Consider the following 15,537-nt stretch of genomic DNA (forward strand, 5'->3'; position numbering starts at 1 on the left):
GCTGCTCACCCTCGCCACAGTGCCTTTGCAGGTCACACCGTCGCCAATGAAATTTTGCCTGCAGGTGCAGCTTTGAGTGCCTGGACCTGTCATGTTGCACCGGGCATTCCGATGACAGCCGCCATTGTTCTGGAACATCAGCATCAACACGTGAGAGGGTAACAGCTTGAATTGATGTGGTCTTTACAGCATAAAAGTAAGAAACCTTTGACAGAGACAGGAGCAGCATGAAAACCTAGAACTGTATGTGCAACGCTCAACCTCAGCTTCAGTGACCAGAAAAGGAAGCACATCAGCCTCAGACAGCTTTCAGGGTTGTTTTTGCTGTCTTGACAGGACAGCAGACAGGTGGCTGTATGCTGCTCTTCTGCAGCATACCTGGGTCACCAGCTCAGCCAGGTGAGCCTTACCAGAGCCAGAGCACTGACTGAAAACACGACTACCACAGTTCCTGTGCTAAAGGAGGCGAGGACATTATTATTGTCCTGGGAACACTGAATAGAGCAGCCTAACAAGCTTCCTCCTTCACAATAGGACTTATGGGTGTAACTCTGCGGCACCCACGGTGTGGGACGGAGAGATTTCGCAGGTCTTTCCTCCCCACTGCTGTCAGACTCCATAATAAAGACTTTAACTGATCAAGCACACACATCCATACATATGCAATAATATTAAGTGCAATAATCCTTTCTGTCATCGTTGTATTTTTACTCAGTTGTATATAGTATTTGTATTTGTATTCTATTTTTATCTTATTGTATATTTATTTTATTTTATTCTACTGTATATAGTATTTTATTTTATTCTATTCTGTACAGTTGTGTACTGTATTTATTCTTATTGTATTCTAATTTTTGCCTCATAACTTTTGCACTGTCCACTTCCTGCTGTGACAAAACAAATTTCCCACGTGTGGGACTAATAAAGGTTATCTTATCTTATCTTAACTCTTGCCTCGCAGTTGGTGTTTTCTTACAGGGAAAGTGCACCAAGATGAGTGCTGCTGTGATTTGGTGCTACTATGGGCTGTATGTGTGATTATTAGCTGAATGATGTAATCATCTGATTCTGAATCACTCATCTTTCCCACAGCTTGAAACCAGCCAGAGTGAAGACAAACTCACCTTTTGGCACAAGTCGATGATGTTGCAGTTCTTCCCGTCACCGGTGTAAAATTCCCTGCAGACACAGGAAGTCTGCCGAGGAAAACAAAGTCACATTTAGCGCCACTGTCAGCAGAGAGCTGTGCTTAAAGTCAGACTGTAGAGGTTAGCTAGTTTTACTTTGTTCGGTCCAACGTGAATGCAGTCTGCATTGGCATGGCAACCCCCGTTTCCTTTCAGGCAGGGATTTATCTCTGTGGAGAAACACAAAACTCCACCTGGTTATCTCGGATTCACGATGCGTTCAAGCTTTTTATCGTGTGTCTGATAACTTGAGCTGCTGCCAAGGATCGATGCTGAGCCAGAGCTTTTAAATTCCTCACAGCACAACAATACCACAAACCACGCAAATCAGCAGAGCTACTTAATTTCAGTCATTTTGCTGGCTCTGAAGGCTTTTCTGATTGTCTGGAATCCTTTTTTGCTGTGATGCTGGAAGAACTAATATCTGGAATATTTTGCATTGGTATTTTTGCTTTAACTTCGCAGAACTTTCACAAAATGCTTTTTAAGTTTTGCATTACTGCAGACTTTGTCCACCATAGTCAGACCATTACACTACAAAGCACACCCTTCTAGTATTACTGGATTTATTGTCAATGCTTTTGCTTTAACTTTCACGATTGTATTTTGCACTCTTTCATGTCCCCTGTAATCCTCAGTGTGATTGCCTCTTAGCTAATTTTTGCTTTAAAAAAAAAAAAAATTTATATAAACTGATCTGAACAAGTTAATGTTGACTCGGAATAATTAAATTTTCCTTTTTAAAAATCGTTTTGACTCCTTGTACCAACTATAACTAAGCCAGAGCAGCTGTGAGCAGTTGTGAGCAGTTGTGGCAAGTGAGTTTACCGACACACACAAGTCCGTCGCCCGCGTAGCCGGCATTACAGACACAGTCTCTTCGGCCGGGTCGAGTCCTCTTACAGAGAGCGTACAGACTGCAGCCGCCGTTATCCACCACGCACGGATCTATGGCTGCATGAGTCACAAAGTGTTCAGTAAACTTTGCGGTTCACAGGAATCCTCTTTAAAAAGCTCAGACCAAAGCCGCAGGTAAGTGACCTGCAGAGCTCATAACATGTGTTACCTTGACAGAAAGTCCCGTTTCCTTTGAAGCCGGCAGCACAGATACACTGAGGGCCGGACGAGCCGGTCACACAGCTATAAAACCAGATTAAAGTTTTAACAGGAAGCATAAATCCTCCAGCGTCCTGCACGCAGAGTAACGGTTAAACTTGTGCAGACTTACTTTGCACTGCCGTGGCATCTCACCGAGCCGCACTGCTCGTCAGCTTTGGCTTCGATCTCTGCAACGACACGGATGCAGCTCAGCACAAATGACAAAAACAGTATTTCTAAAAATGATCTCATAAATGAGATTTTGTTGTTCTAAATCACAGCGTTCACTTTTCTCTACATTCAGCCTTACTTTGGTCACAGTGGACTCCCCTCCAGTCCACGTCACATTCGCAGGTCCCATCGCCCTTCAGTCCCTCGTTACACTGTCCGTTCTTGCATTCGCACTCTGAGCAGACAACACGTGACGATGAAGGTGAGGATGAAGATGACAGATCATGTGCTGACTAATGAAACGTACTGAACCTTGGTCACAGTGGACTCCGTATTTGCCGCTCTGGCAGGTTTCACAGGCGGTCCCGTTGAAGCCTTCGTTACACCGACACACTCCGGTCCCGTTTGTCCCGTCCACACACACTCCATTATCGAAGCAGGGCCGACCCTTTGGACCGGGGCATGCCTCGCAGTGCTCCCCGAAAAACCCTGCACAGCACCTCCGCTCCTGAAAGCACAGAAGAGTTCTAGTGTGCCACACTGCCGAGGATGCTTACCCTGAAATGAGCAGGAAACGTACGATCTTCTTCTGGAGGCAGGTGGCTCTGCAGCCGACTCTCGGGAGCCACTCGCCCTCAAACGTGCGGGTGAACATGCACTTTCTCGTCCTCCTCACCGATTTCTGCACAGAGCAAAACACCAACTTCTTACTTTGACTTTAGCTTCTCATGGACCAGGCTGTGCATCTGAGCTGAGTATTAATTTCAGCATTTTCTACAACGCATGTTTCAAGAAAATATTTACACAGTATAACCAGTTATCCGCGTGAAGCGATAGAGCAGTGAAAATAAAACTCTTCATTTCAGTTCACCTAACTTACAAAATGTAGTGAAGTAGATTCTGGGGTAGGATTTTACACGATGTCCACAAACGCACCACTAACATCCACACCTTCCCAGTTGACAATTAGCAGGCTTATAAGAAACAGCTGCGCTTCACTACCAGAAGGAGGCATTTGGCAGTCTTGTCCATCCAAGGTGGCTGAGAGCATTAGGCAGTTGAGCACTGCAGATCTCTCAAGGAAAGCCACTCAGTTTAGTATTGCCCTGTGGTAAGTGGGACTCTTGTGTTCATCATAACGTGGCATATAGTAGGGTGGACTTTGACAACTGTTTCCCTCTTTTGTTGCAGGTTTGCACTATACTGCTGCTGTCTTGTTTGTTATGTGATGCTTTTATAATGAACAGTACTTTGGGGTGTATTTGTTTTATGTAGATCTTTTATTAATGTGTGTAACGTTTTATGCTTTGTTTTATTGCTTTAGTGGAGGTGCGGCCGCTTGCTGAGGGGCTAGGCACGTGAGGTGGAATCCCCTTCCCGACGCATGCGAGTGTACACCGGGCATAGGTAGATTGCACCGTTTAGTGTGAGTGACAGTGAGGTCTGGAGTGAAGTTACACGGGTGAGTAATTGGTGGCACCCTTGGGCACTCCTCCCCGTAGGTTGCCTCAAGTGGCCGGTCGCCACTATTTTGTTTAGTTATTCTTTTATCATGCTGTGATTGTTTTAGGGTAGCATCGTGGTAGGGAGTCTGGTCATTTTAATCATCGTTTGTTAAAGTGTTTCAATGAACTATTTTGCCGTCTCAACCCTGCTACCCTAGGTGCCTTCCTGATTTTATAGTTATGTTTTTAGTAGTTCCTCTTAATAAATTTTGATTTGTAAACTTCCTTTGTCTCACCTCTGCCGTTAATAACGAGTCTGTGGGCTTTGGTAGCCAGTGCAACACGTACATTGGCTAGAGAAATCTTTCCTGGGGTGTAACGCCCTCCCCCAGGTGGCGTTGTCAATATCTTAGTTACCGTCCCCGGTTATTCCTCTATCGCGACACCACAAAAAGAAAAACATTTTTACGCTCCATTGAATAAAACGCTGGTTTATTTTTGAAGATGTCAAATTCGATATGAAATGCAACTAAATGATACCAGTTTTCCCACAGCTGTTAAAGAGCAATTTACTTTTCAGCACAATTATACTTAAAATACGTTTGTTTTTTTTAATGTTACTTTAGTACTGTCACAGTAAACTGAAAGAAATTCAATCTGTAACTGGCACAAGAGCACAAACAGTAAAGTGGTCAGTGATCACTGGGAGGTCATGAAATTACTTTAGTGGAATACCATGAAGTCCTCTCTAGATCTTCTCCTACTTCTTGTTAGTCTTGTAAAGTCGGACAAACTGAACGTAATTCTTTTGACTTTGGGGAGAATTTTCCATCTTTCATAACTTAAAATCGAATCATCTGCAAACAGATTTTCTGTAGTAGCTGCATTTATCCGATTCTAGTTTGGTATAAAAGTTTGTTTAGAGAGCCTGGTGGTTAAAAAGGTCTAAGCTTTGAAAGATTAACGATGATCAGAAAAAGTCCGAAAACTTACATCTGGGATGGTGTCATTGGGGCAGATCTTGTTTTGGTGGAATAAGCAGTCGACACAGTTCCCCTTTGGAGCAGAAAGAAAACGTTGATATTTATCATGCGATTGTTTCTCCATTCATTGAACTGGATTGGAGGCGCTGAAGTATCTGCAGGACTTAACTGGTGGCTGAGGACCTTACCATGACTTTTGTGTACGTGAGATCATCGCAGCGATTTCTGTTGATCTGAAGAACAGCTGACAGACCGTGGATCACTCCTTTACCGCTCAGGATGTCAGAGGAGTTCATCTGAGCATCATTCACAAACAGCTGCATGAGGAAAACACAGGTCAGGTGGTTTGTATCGTGTTGTTTAGACTGTCATGCGATCAGATGCAACAGAATCAATATTTCATGATGAGACCTTTCCGTCTCGTGGGAAAATGCCGAGCTGGAAGGAAAACCCAAGCATTGTCTCTTTGTAACCTCCGAGCTGAAGGTCTGTTTTTAACAGACGCTGCGATGCCACCACGTGGTAACGAGTGGTCTTCACATCCTGTTCAGTGACAAAATAAAAGCACAACTAATTTGAAGGAAGTAAATAAATAAACCCGAGGACGAGGTCAAAGTCTTTAATTACAGAGTTTAGTTCTATATTTACCATCTGCTTTAAATGTCGAATGAAATAACAGAACTGAGTGTTGCCCACTTAATCCATTTTAAAATATGTAAAAATTTCAACAATGTCAGCAGTGAGTAAAAAGACTAATCGGGTCAAATACAAACTTTTTGATTCAGCTTCAAATGAAAACGCAGACAAACTGAAGCCTAAATTGTATACCAGGGCAGTGGCTGCCATTTTCTTCAGGTACTCAGTGACGGCGGCGTCTGTCGGAGCAAAGATGGTGAATTCGTCAGCCTGTTCGATATCATTGGTCAGGTTATAATCCTAAACAAAAAGCCAGAGAAAGCACAACATGTAAGGAAACATTGAACATTTAAGCATGGTGTGAGCGTGTTTGAGAGGTCGTACGATGAGATACGATCTGAAGAGTGAGAACTCCGGCCTGAGAGCGAGCGTGGCCAGCAGACCTTCACTCAGTGTTCTGTCGGGAACCAAAACCTTTATTTAAAAAAAAAAAAAAAAAAAAAAAAAAAAAGGCTGAAATCGGTAATGGGTACAAAAAAACTTGCTGGGTGTTGTTTTTGTAGTATTTCTTTTTACCTTATCGATTAAATGGATCAGTCCGTTTGTAGCAGCAACGTTTGACGTGCCGATGAGAGCTCCACCAACAGAAGTGATCTGCACAAACACAACCATTTTATTTTTTTAAGTAAAATTAGAGAAAAGCACCAAGTTTACAGCCATATACTGAAAGTGGACGAAAGTCCACATTTTTATTCTGGGACTCCACTCAAGTATGCTCACATGATTCAGTCCAAACATTTTTTTTTTTTTTTTTTTTTGGTACTGGCCGTCTGCTCAGCTCCTCAGTTCATCCTTTGCTTGAAACAACAAGCTATAGCTTATGTTCCTTTAAGATAGCCTATTTCATTCTGATTGGCCAGCTTCAGGAGGCATACTGAAGGGCAGCAGTGCTTTTTTTTTTTTTTTTTTTTTTTTTTTTTTGCTTTTTTTAAGAGCAATATTTTGGCTCACAGATTATACATTTATGTGCCTGATACCAGATAAGGTTATTTTAACAACCTGTAACTTTATAAGCATTTGACAGAACCTCAGAAAGATGAGAGCCAGCCAAAAGGCAGTTAGATCAGCCCGAGGACGAGCAGCGATGGCCGTGTGGAGTTTATGTGAAACACCTGAGCTGCACGGGCTCAATGAAAGATCAAAATTCTCTCTGTGTGCAGAAATCCTCACACAGAAAGCGTTACCTCATCGTTTGTAGAAACACGAAGTGTTGTTCCCAGAAGGGACGTCACAGACGACATGTTCCAGAGGCTAGATAAGGGGTAGTCACCAGCGATCATGTGATTTCTGTCAGAAGGGGACAGATCGCAGCACAGCTGTTACATATATTCATATAAAAGCCCCAAAATAAAATGATGTCACTTTAAATCCTGCGGAGCTGTAACCTGATGAGACTCGGCAGGTTTCCCCTCAACGTCCAGAAGTTTTTGTCTTCTGAGGACATTTTGCTGATGGCTGCTGAGGATGGAACCAGGAGGGTGAGGTTCTGATCCAACAGAGACGGAGACAGATCCGAATCCTAACAGAGCGTATGAACACAAACACAATCTTTGCTCAGGTTGGTATTAAAAATAGCTGCTGGTACATGAAAGACCACAGGGGAAGTCAGTCTTGTAAACTGCATGGTTATTAAAAAATGAAGCATGGTGGCACGAACCGATAACCCCCACAGTGTGAGCTTAACATTGCTAAGAGTATTCATAAATGTATAATTTTTCTGTACCCATATTTATGTGCTCTAATTGGGTTTTCATGTGGTATGAATGAATATCAGTGAATATGATACACTGTTTACAGTGGCATAATTACGGTGCCTAGTCTGCATGTGAAGCATGTGCTAAACGTGTGAGTTAGTTTGTGATATACTGCACGTTTCATTTATTGTATAATAATCAAAGTGATGACAATCTGCACATAATGCATCTGTAAAACGTGACGTACTCACAGTCATCCATGTGAAGAAGTCTGAGGCCTCAGGCAGGATGCTGAGCTCCTGAAATCACCAGGAAACAAAGTCAGCTGGAAGCAAAGACACGATCCTGCCGACTGAACCTGGCCATCACTCACCTGTTCAACTGTACCGTAACACACGTGTCCATTTCCAACATATCCTTCATCGCAGACACACGTCCACTGAGAGGACAGCAGGAGACAGCTGGCCTGCACACACAAACAGTTAAACAGGGACACGGTCACCGAGGGCCTAGCTTCGGTCATTTTTATCAGTACAAGACAGACATCATGCACAAGACGTCTTTTACTTTGAAAAAATTAAAGGAATTCAGTGAAGCTCTGCAGAGCCTCTGATTGGCTCTGAGGAACGATGATTGGCTGGTTTAGTTACTAGGAGTGAATCTACAGACCAGTTTGACCAGGTATGGTCAAATTGAAGATATAGTTAAAGGAGTCAAATCTGGCTTTGACACCCTGATCACAGCGCTGCAGGCAAATGACATCAAAGCAAAAGACCTGTTTTATGTTGCTGTTGGTATGACCCATAATGATTTTAGCAGAAAAGATGCTTTCAGTGGATTTGCTTGGTTTCTGCTACTCACAAAGTAGTGACAGCCTCCGTCTGCAGTCACACACTGGTTCACAGGTTCACAGTCCTGCCCGCTGCCCTGGTAACCGGCCTTACAGGTGCAGTCACTCTGAACAGGAGCAGATAACAACAGGACATTACTGCTGCGGAGACAGCTTCACTCTTTGGTGCTGGTGGACCAGATCACAAATCACTTCTGATGATACTGCCTAAAGGCGGCATGTATAATGTAAACAGAATTGATCTTAGCACAGAGCCCTGTGGAACTTCATAATTAATCTTAGTGTGTCAAGAGGACTCTCCATTTACATGAACAAACTGGAGTCTATCAGAGAGGTATGATACGAACCACTGCAGCACCGTACCTGTAACACCTACAGCATGCTCTAGTCGCTCTAATAGAATATTATGATCAACAGTATTGAACACTCCACTGAGGTCTAGCAGGACAAAATTCCAGTCTGAAGTGGGCACCCCACTTTTTTCTGAGGAACCATGAACCATGGGCTCAGAATTAGAGGTGCCAGATCTTTACAGAAGGCAAATAAAGCTGACAGAACCACATCATCTACAAAAGGAAGCAGCAAGATCCTGAGACTAACAAACTGCCACGTGGCAAACATTAACTGAATAAATAGTTCCATTTATTGAAACTGCAAAATTGGGTGCTTTTGACTGGGGGGTTCCCAAAAACAATGATGTGACATCATTAAGAACAAACTGACCGACAACGTGTTAAAAAACTGAGATAAAAGAAATATTCCCCCCGAGGTCCGCACGGCCCCAGTTTAAATAGGCCAGTGTAAGTTTGAATAATCAACCACATTTCAGGATTCACATTTTCTGGCCCTCTCATGTTTTAATAATACTGCACTCCTTACTGCCACCCTAAGGACGGACTGAAGTGGTGCATTCCCAGGGTAAGAGCACATTAATGAGATAAACCATCCGTCAGTGACATCTCCACATTCACGTCTCAGCTGATATCAGTGTCCTTACCTGTCCGGGTCCCACATAGACACAGGTGGCGTTGGGGTGGCAGCCGCCTCTGTCAGGACTGTTGCAGTTGTTGATTGGTTGACACTCATCCCCATCCTCCCTCCATCCAGTCAGACACTGACAGACGTGAGTCCCAGGGCCTGTCTTTATACATTTAGCCTGCAAGGGGCAGAATGCAGCACGGGCAGCAGTGAGGAAACAGACTGCGTTTTTTACAGTTACACTATAAAAACTGGAGACTTACGTTCAGGCTGCAGCCACCTCGGTGGGGTGGAGCACACGGGTCAGATGCCACACAGGTGATCCCATCACCTTGGAAACCAGTTTTACAAATACACCTAAAATAAGACACAGTACAGAATAATGTGTGGTACGAGATAACTGTTCACTACAGACGTCTGACTCAGGGTTAAAGCTCAGACTCCATCCAGGTAAACTCACTTGACTGTTCCCTGGCTGAAGTCACAGTCAGCATGTGCGTGGCAAAACTGAGCCTGAGCGCCGCAGGCGGCCGTCTGTCGATCACACAAAGGACCGGTGTAACCCTGCTGACACGAGTCCACTTTACACCGACCGTCTGAATCCGGACGGTTATCACACTGCCCGTGGATACAGGGGCAGGCTGAGGATAGACAAGTACATCATCTTTACATCATGTCTGCCTGTGTGACGTCACAAAGTATGAGTCAGACTTACTTCTGTCACAGTTTGGTCCATATTTGTTGGAGGAGGAGCAGTACTGACAGCGTGAGCCGCTGAAGTTCGGTTCACAGCTGCATGTTCCATTTCTTGAAACCCCCTCCGAACACTGAAAAGCACAAAACACACTTTAGGTTCCTCCTCCATAAACCAAACACCTCACTTTCCCTGCAAACACTGAAACATTTCAGTTTCCTTCCGTCACCGCTGGACTGCAAACAGGAAAAAGTCTGTTCAAAGAACAGAAAGCACTAAAGCTTTTTCCAAATAAAGTAATTAAGGAATTATGGGAATGTCTGACCTGCCCGTGTCCAGAGCAGGGCGTCTGGTATCCACCTGGACATGGTCTGCAGTCTGGACCGTAGAAACCTTTACAGCACGCTGGAATCTGAACGGATATACACGAGGTTATTCTGACGGCCTCTACAAAGTTACATCTTCTAGGCTTCAGTGTCTTTCTGTTCCAACATGAAGTAAACTGCCCGGTTTTACTAAAGTGTGTACCGTGACCGTTGAGTTGCAGTGTGCAGAGCAGCCTTTCACTGGGACTTTAACAGATGGGTTGCCCTTGGTGAAAATATAAGAACATCCAAATGTGGAAGAGCCCTGGATAAAGACAGCATAATCATATTTTAAATCAGCTCAAAGTAAGAAAGGGAAGTGAATAAATATCCAGATGCTTCACAGTGAGTTCAGTCTTACTGTAAAAACTCCAGAAGAGCATTGGGTCATTATTAGCTTTGAACACGCGACACATTCACCCTGAAAAACACATGAGTTGATCAAATATCTCAAACACACTCAAAGGGCTTCAGTGTTTTAGGGCGGGCTCAAAGGTGAAGGGGCAGAATCTCGCAGTGTCCTCGTGTTTCTGTTCCTGGGATAAAGTCACCTCACTGATCAAATACATTTACTCATCCAATGGAGGCAGAGTCCAACAGTGTAGCATGGTGTGATGATCCAACTATGTGAGCTCCATGAGCTCAGTGCCTTTTGTTTTCACACTGAGCCTCATACGCTGCACATATACATTTAGGGTCAATCGATCATGTCATTAGACGTTAAACTCACCATGATGATTTTAGTCTCTGTGATGTCACATCTACTGGGCAACACAGGTTCGATGGAGGGCGGAGTCAAAACTCCATCCATCACATAAAGACGTCCATTTTTTGCCTCCACAGCTGCCTCCAACACGGCTGCACCATTAACCAAGATCTGGCCCTGAAACAGTGAAACGACGACCGGACAGAAATCCTGAGCTCATGTTGAAAGTGTGGAAAACAGTCTTACTAAAATGCGGATAATAGGAGTGAATTCAACTTTTCTTTAGATGATGAAGGTTTGACACAGAAACCAGGAGCTGATGTTCAGTCAGCTTTAAGTCACACGGCTGTATTCCTTACAGGATCCATGGTGAATATTTACTGATTACACTCATTTCTCCAGAAAATGATTACAGAAATAAAAACGCTGCACTTTTAGGGATTTTTGTTATCTGGATTGTATTTTAAACTCTATTAATAATATTAATAAACTCTATTAATGTCAAGATTTCAAATGTTCAAGTTGAAAGTGAAATAAATTTCAGCAATATTTAAAAAGATCTGCAAGCTTATTAAAGAGACTAAATCTGCATGAACAGCACTAACACACACACACAGAAAGGATATTGGAACAATAATGTCAGTATTATAGCATACTTAGAACCAAACACTTTCCACCCTCCTTTGTTATTTTATAAGATTCATGATATTATTTAAGTATTCAACAGTGACTGTGACAGAGATTTGGGGTGATGTTGGGGGTTACAGATGGTGGAAATCCACACTTACATTTTCCATCACGGTGATTGTCAGAACCTGATTGGCCATTGTCACGTATCTTGGGGTTGACACAGCATTGTAGATCTCCAGCTGCATAACAGGGAGATAAAAAAAAACTGTCAGAGGGAACAAACGTGAATTATTAACGAGTCAGCGGACTGTCGCTCTCACCGCAGTGGCCGGAATAATGTGGTTCCTGAGAAACTCCAGCAGTTTGCTGTGACCCTGAGGATTCAGAACCAATCGTCTGGTGAATTATTCATGACAGACTACAAATTTGTCAGTTTTTGTGTTCATCCTTACGTCAGGGCTCATGAGATACTTCAGGTGTTCTTCTATCATTGCATCAAATGCTGCAGTGGTGGGTGCAAGCACAGTGATTGGTCCCGGCTGGTCCAGCAAAGATGCCAGAGGAGTTTTCTGCAGTGAGCACAAATTGTCCAGTTTGATCAATTTAGAAACTTAAGAACCAGGTCCTCATGCACCCGAATGTGTTACTAAGATAAATGCTCATGCACCGTGTTTGAGGTGGGATTCAGGCGACTCTCGGTCCTGACTCTGCTAATATTTACACATTTCTTCCTGCAGCATGAACATCAGAGACGTCTAATCCTGCAGGACCACAAATCAGTGCAATATTTCCTATTTAATCTGTGTTCAGAACCTAAAACTGATCATAGAAATATCACACTCCAAACATCTTCTGTGTCAGTGTTGACACAAAGCCCTGATCCAGTGTAATAATGTAATGATCCCATCCTCTGGTGGGCAGGAATGTGACTGGGACATTGGGACATGCAATAAAATGTCTTCCAGTGTTCAACTTGTTATTGACTCAATACAGGAAGTTACAGGATGTGATTAACTTCTAAACTGAGAATAAAAAAGTTGGCGTCTGCATGTATTCATGGCCTGATGTTCCTGGTATTGAAGAAAAGAAGTCTATACCTGTAATAAACTGGTGAAAGTCTGAAACTTGCCGTAGTCAGAAACGATCTTCATCAGGTTCTCCTGTGGAACAACAAAGTGTTCATGTAATGAGATGAATGGAGACATAATGAACAGGTTTATCTTTGCTGAGCACATTTACACCCAAACTAAAATCTTTCAGTCTTGCCACCTCAGTGTTGCTTTCTACGATGGGAGGCACGCTTTCCATCAGCCTATTGATGATATGGATGATCCCATTAGATGCAACAACATTAGACTGGATGATTACACCTTTCTTCCTGCCGCCATGGATACGGATTTTGGTTTGAGCGTCCTGGAATGAAACCAGAGGAAGATCTGACAATACAAAATTCTATCAAAGCCATTGGAGGCTTACCACTTTAACATTTGGAAGTGTGAAGACCGTAACAGTTTCACATGTTATCAAAAGTCTCTGAAGTACTTAAGACTGGACTTGGTGTCCACTGTGTGCATCACTTATTTGATTATAAATCTTAATTCATTCTTACAATAAACAGATGTAAGCCAAGTCTGTGAATGCTCTATTTATTGTCATCTTTATTGTGTTTCCAAGGGTTTAAAAACAGGATTCAGTCAAGTTATTTGTTTAATTGCTTAGGGAAAGGGTCTGAGTTTGGGTCTCGGTCAGGTTCTAGTTCGGGTTCTGGGTTAGCATTTTGCTTTGGGTTGGTTTGTTTCTTATGTGAAAAAACAAGTCATCACTCACTTTCCTCAAATTGTTTCAAATCTTTTTTATATTTCCTAATTTTTTTGCTTCGTGCCCTGACATGTTTACACTTCATGTTGTATCAATCTGCTGGTGATGAAGCCTCTCACCCCCTCTGATGTGTCCGTCTCTGCTGATTTTCCCGTCAGTGTGTAGAAGACATCAGTTTTCTTCAGTGTGTCAAACTGCATCATCCCAGCGACCAGATGCATCTTACACAGGTATGTAGCTTTGGACCTGTCCGCTATCAGAGTCCTCACCTAGTAAGAGGAGTAAAGGCAGATGTTTGAATCCTGACTGAACCCGTTTTGATTGAATTGTGTTTTTTCCTCTGGAGCTCAAAGAACGATGAGCTCCCAAAACAAAGCCAGGGTGTGAAAGAAACATAAAAGTGGCTCTAAAGTTAAAAGGAAGCTAAAACTAGCTGCTGATAAAAGTGGATCAGTTTATTTGAAGGGATTCGTACCGGCGTTCCCTTGAAGCCTTTATTTATCGGGATGAAAACGGTGAACGGACCCAAATTCTGCAGCGGCCACGACAAAGATCCTGCAAAACACACACAAACACAATCATCAACATTAGTTCTTTTCATGTGAGACGACTTCATTGACCATCTGTAAAATGTCTCACTACACAGATCGCATCTGAATACCTCCAAAAAACAAGTTGTGCATCAGCTGACGACTTGTCATTGCCAATAAAGCGGAGCAGTAATTGAGCATCGCTCCTATGTTTTACCATGGGATACGTCGGTTATGTCATGTGTTCTGGAGAATAAACAGAGCAGGATCGAACAGGAAGGCTACTTTAGGGGCGACCGTGCAGAACCCAGATTAAACATTTTAAAACTCACTTATAAAAAAAAGTCCTGGATGTGGTAAATAAAAGTGCTTAAAGGAGAAACTTGAAATAATTTTTCTGTATCAGTTTAATTTTTATGAATGCTAGTTTATTTACTGAGTTTTATTTAATATATCTGTCACTGGGCAGGTCACACCAGAACACCGTAGGCCAGAGGGAAAAGCTTACATGTGTCCCTGCACAGAGAGCTAAAGCTGAGGAAGTGAAAGTTTTCTGCTTTTTATGGACCAAATCACCTCAAACTGAATCCACATACCAAACAGAGTGATGGCATTGCTCAGCTGACCCGTCCACTGGCCTCCTGGTTCTGTGTTCAGGTCATTCAGACGCTCCATGATGTTCCCAATGCAGACTTTACCATTACCAATGTAGCCCTGGAGACAGGCGCACCTGAGGGACAGAGCAGCAAGTGACGGCTCAGTTCTGCAGCTCTGCTACTTGCTGCCTGCAGATTCAGGTATTGGTCCATGCAGACATTCAGTAAAGTAAAGTGACTGACTCAACTTGTCCAGGTCCCACGGTGCTGCAGTTGGCGTTCCGGTGGCAGGAATCAGGTGTGCAGGAGTTCTTTAGGCTGCAGCCACCGCCCGACAGAGTGTCAAACCCAGAGAGGCACTCACAGTGGGACTGAACAGAGCACAGAGCACAGCAGATTCAGAGGTCACTGACAAGGTCATCTGACAGCAAGCCGCTGCCCCCTGTGGGCCACAGCTCGTTACACACATGATGTGAAAGGTCAGCCAAAATGTTTTACCCTGCCCGGTCCATCGTACACACAGCGGGCAGACTCAGCGGCGCAGCCGCCACGATCGGTCTGACACGGGTCAATGGCCATGCAGACCCGCCCGTCCCCGCTGTAGCCCTCATTGCAGGTACACAGGTGCTGGTTTGGTCCAGTGTGGACACAGGAGGCCTGAGCGTGACACACCCGCTGCAGACACGGATTTATGGCTGAGAAAGACAAAGTGACAAAGTGAGAAAGACAAAGCTGGAGCACACAGAGACTCAAAGACTGTGACATTTACACTGACCACAGACGGGAGAGAGAACTAGAGGTGTGAGAGAGAGAGAGAGAGCACCAAGGGGGTACATATAAGCTCACATAAACACTTGGCTCCTGCTCTCTGGTAGCCGGGTAGACACTGGCACACTAACTGCCCCGTCAGAGCTTCTTCAATACAGCGAGAGTTCTGCTGACAGCTGAGAGCTGCACACTCTGGTAACTCTGAAACACAATACAGGTGTTAGCACAGGTGACAGGGTGCAGGCAAATGCAGAAACTGTATAGGTAACAGGAAACAGGAAAAGATAAGCTGACATGTTACCAAATCAGGAGAAGGACCAGACAACAC

At 43.7% G+C, this 15,537-nt stretch overlaps 1 protein-coding gene across 2 annotated transcripts in view; it reads right to left on the bottom strand.

Annotated features, from left to right (window-relative positions):
• The window catches only part of stab2 (stabilin 2), a 35,772-nt gene that overhangs the window by 15,204 nt on the left and 5,031 nt on the right, over positions 1-15,537 (bottom strand). Inside the window, exons 7-45 of one of the 2 annotated variants that reach the window (XM_086268170.1) lie at positions 15,288-15,410; positions 14,940-15,136; positions 14,685-14,812; positions 14,442-14,575; positions 13,791-13,870; positions 13,435-13,584; positions 12,767-12,910; positions 12,595-12,657; positions 11,950-12,066; positions 11,818-11,871; positions 11,656-11,736; positions 10,892-11,044; positions 10,523-10,582; positions 10,325-10,426; positions 10,122-10,208; positions 9,818-9,929; positions 9,563-9,743; positions 9,366-9,459; positions 9,122-9,280; positions 8,136-8,231; positions 7,648-7,740; positions 7,526-7,573; positions 6,966-7,099; positions 6,765-6,867; positions 6,097-6,174; positions 5,905-5,994; positions 5,713-5,820; positions 5,296-5,427; positions 5,073-5,201; positions 4,895-4,957; positions 3,037-3,138; positions 2,769-2,964; positions 2,596-2,691; positions 2,416-2,473; positions 2,254-2,327; positions 2,016-2,141; positions 1,284-1,357; positions 1,125-1,196; positions 10-129 (exon numbers count right to left, since the gene is read on the bottom strand). In XM_086268170.1, the coding sequence (XP_086124296.1) occupies positions 10-129; positions 1,125-1,196; positions 1,284-1,357; positions 2,016-2,141; positions 2,254-2,327; positions 2,416-2,473; positions 2,596-2,691; positions 2,769-2,964; positions 3,037-3,138; positions 4,895-4,957; positions 5,073-5,201; positions 5,296-5,427; positions 5,713-5,820; positions 5,905-5,994; positions 6,097-6,174; positions 6,765-6,867; positions 6,966-7,099; positions 7,526-7,573; positions 7,648-7,740; positions 8,136-8,231; positions 9,122-9,280; positions 9,366-9,459; positions 9,563-9,743; positions 9,818-9,929; positions 10,122-10,208; positions 10,325-10,426; positions 10,523-10,582; positions 10,892-11,044; positions 11,656-11,736; positions 11,818-11,871; positions 11,950-12,066; positions 12,595-12,657; positions 12,767-12,910; positions 13,435-13,584; positions 13,791-13,870; positions 14,442-14,575; positions 14,685-14,812; positions 14,940-15,136; positions 15,288-15,410 (4,211 nt within the window). Of the gene's footprint in view, positions 1-9; positions 130-1,124; positions 1,197-1,283; positions 1,358-2,015; positions 2,142-2,253; positions 2,328-2,415; positions 2,474-2,595; positions 2,692-2,768; positions 2,965-3,036; positions 3,139-4,894; positions 4,958-5,072; positions 5,202-5,295; positions 5,428-5,712; positions 5,821-5,904; positions 5,995-6,096; positions 6,175-6,764; positions 6,868-6,965; positions 7,100-7,525; positions 7,574-7,647; positions 7,741-8,135; positions 8,232-9,121; positions 9,281-9,365; positions 9,460-9,562; positions 9,744-9,817; positions 9,930-10,121; positions 10,209-10,324; positions 10,427-10,522; positions 10,583-10,891; positions 11,045-11,655; positions 11,737-11,817; positions 11,872-11,949; positions 12,067-12,594; positions 12,658-12,766; positions 12,911-13,434; positions 13,585-13,790; positions 13,871-14,441; positions 14,576-14,684; positions 14,813-14,939; positions 15,137-15,287; positions 15,411-15,537 lie in introns of those variants that run through there. The other variant, XM_086268171.1, reaches the window with a different exon arrangement.

Source organism: Aulonocara sp. 'chitande type north' Nkhata Bay, linkage group LG17, assembly GCF_057382095.1.
Source record: "Aulonocara sp. 'chitande type north' Nkhata Bay isolate Kocher_YH1m ecotype deep benthic linkage group LG17, A_spYH_male_GT1.1, whole genome shotgun sequence".
Lineage (NCBI taxonomy): Eukaryota > Metazoa > Chordata > Actinopteri > Cichliformes > Cichlidae > Aulonocara > Aulonocara sp. 'chitande type north' Nkhata Bay.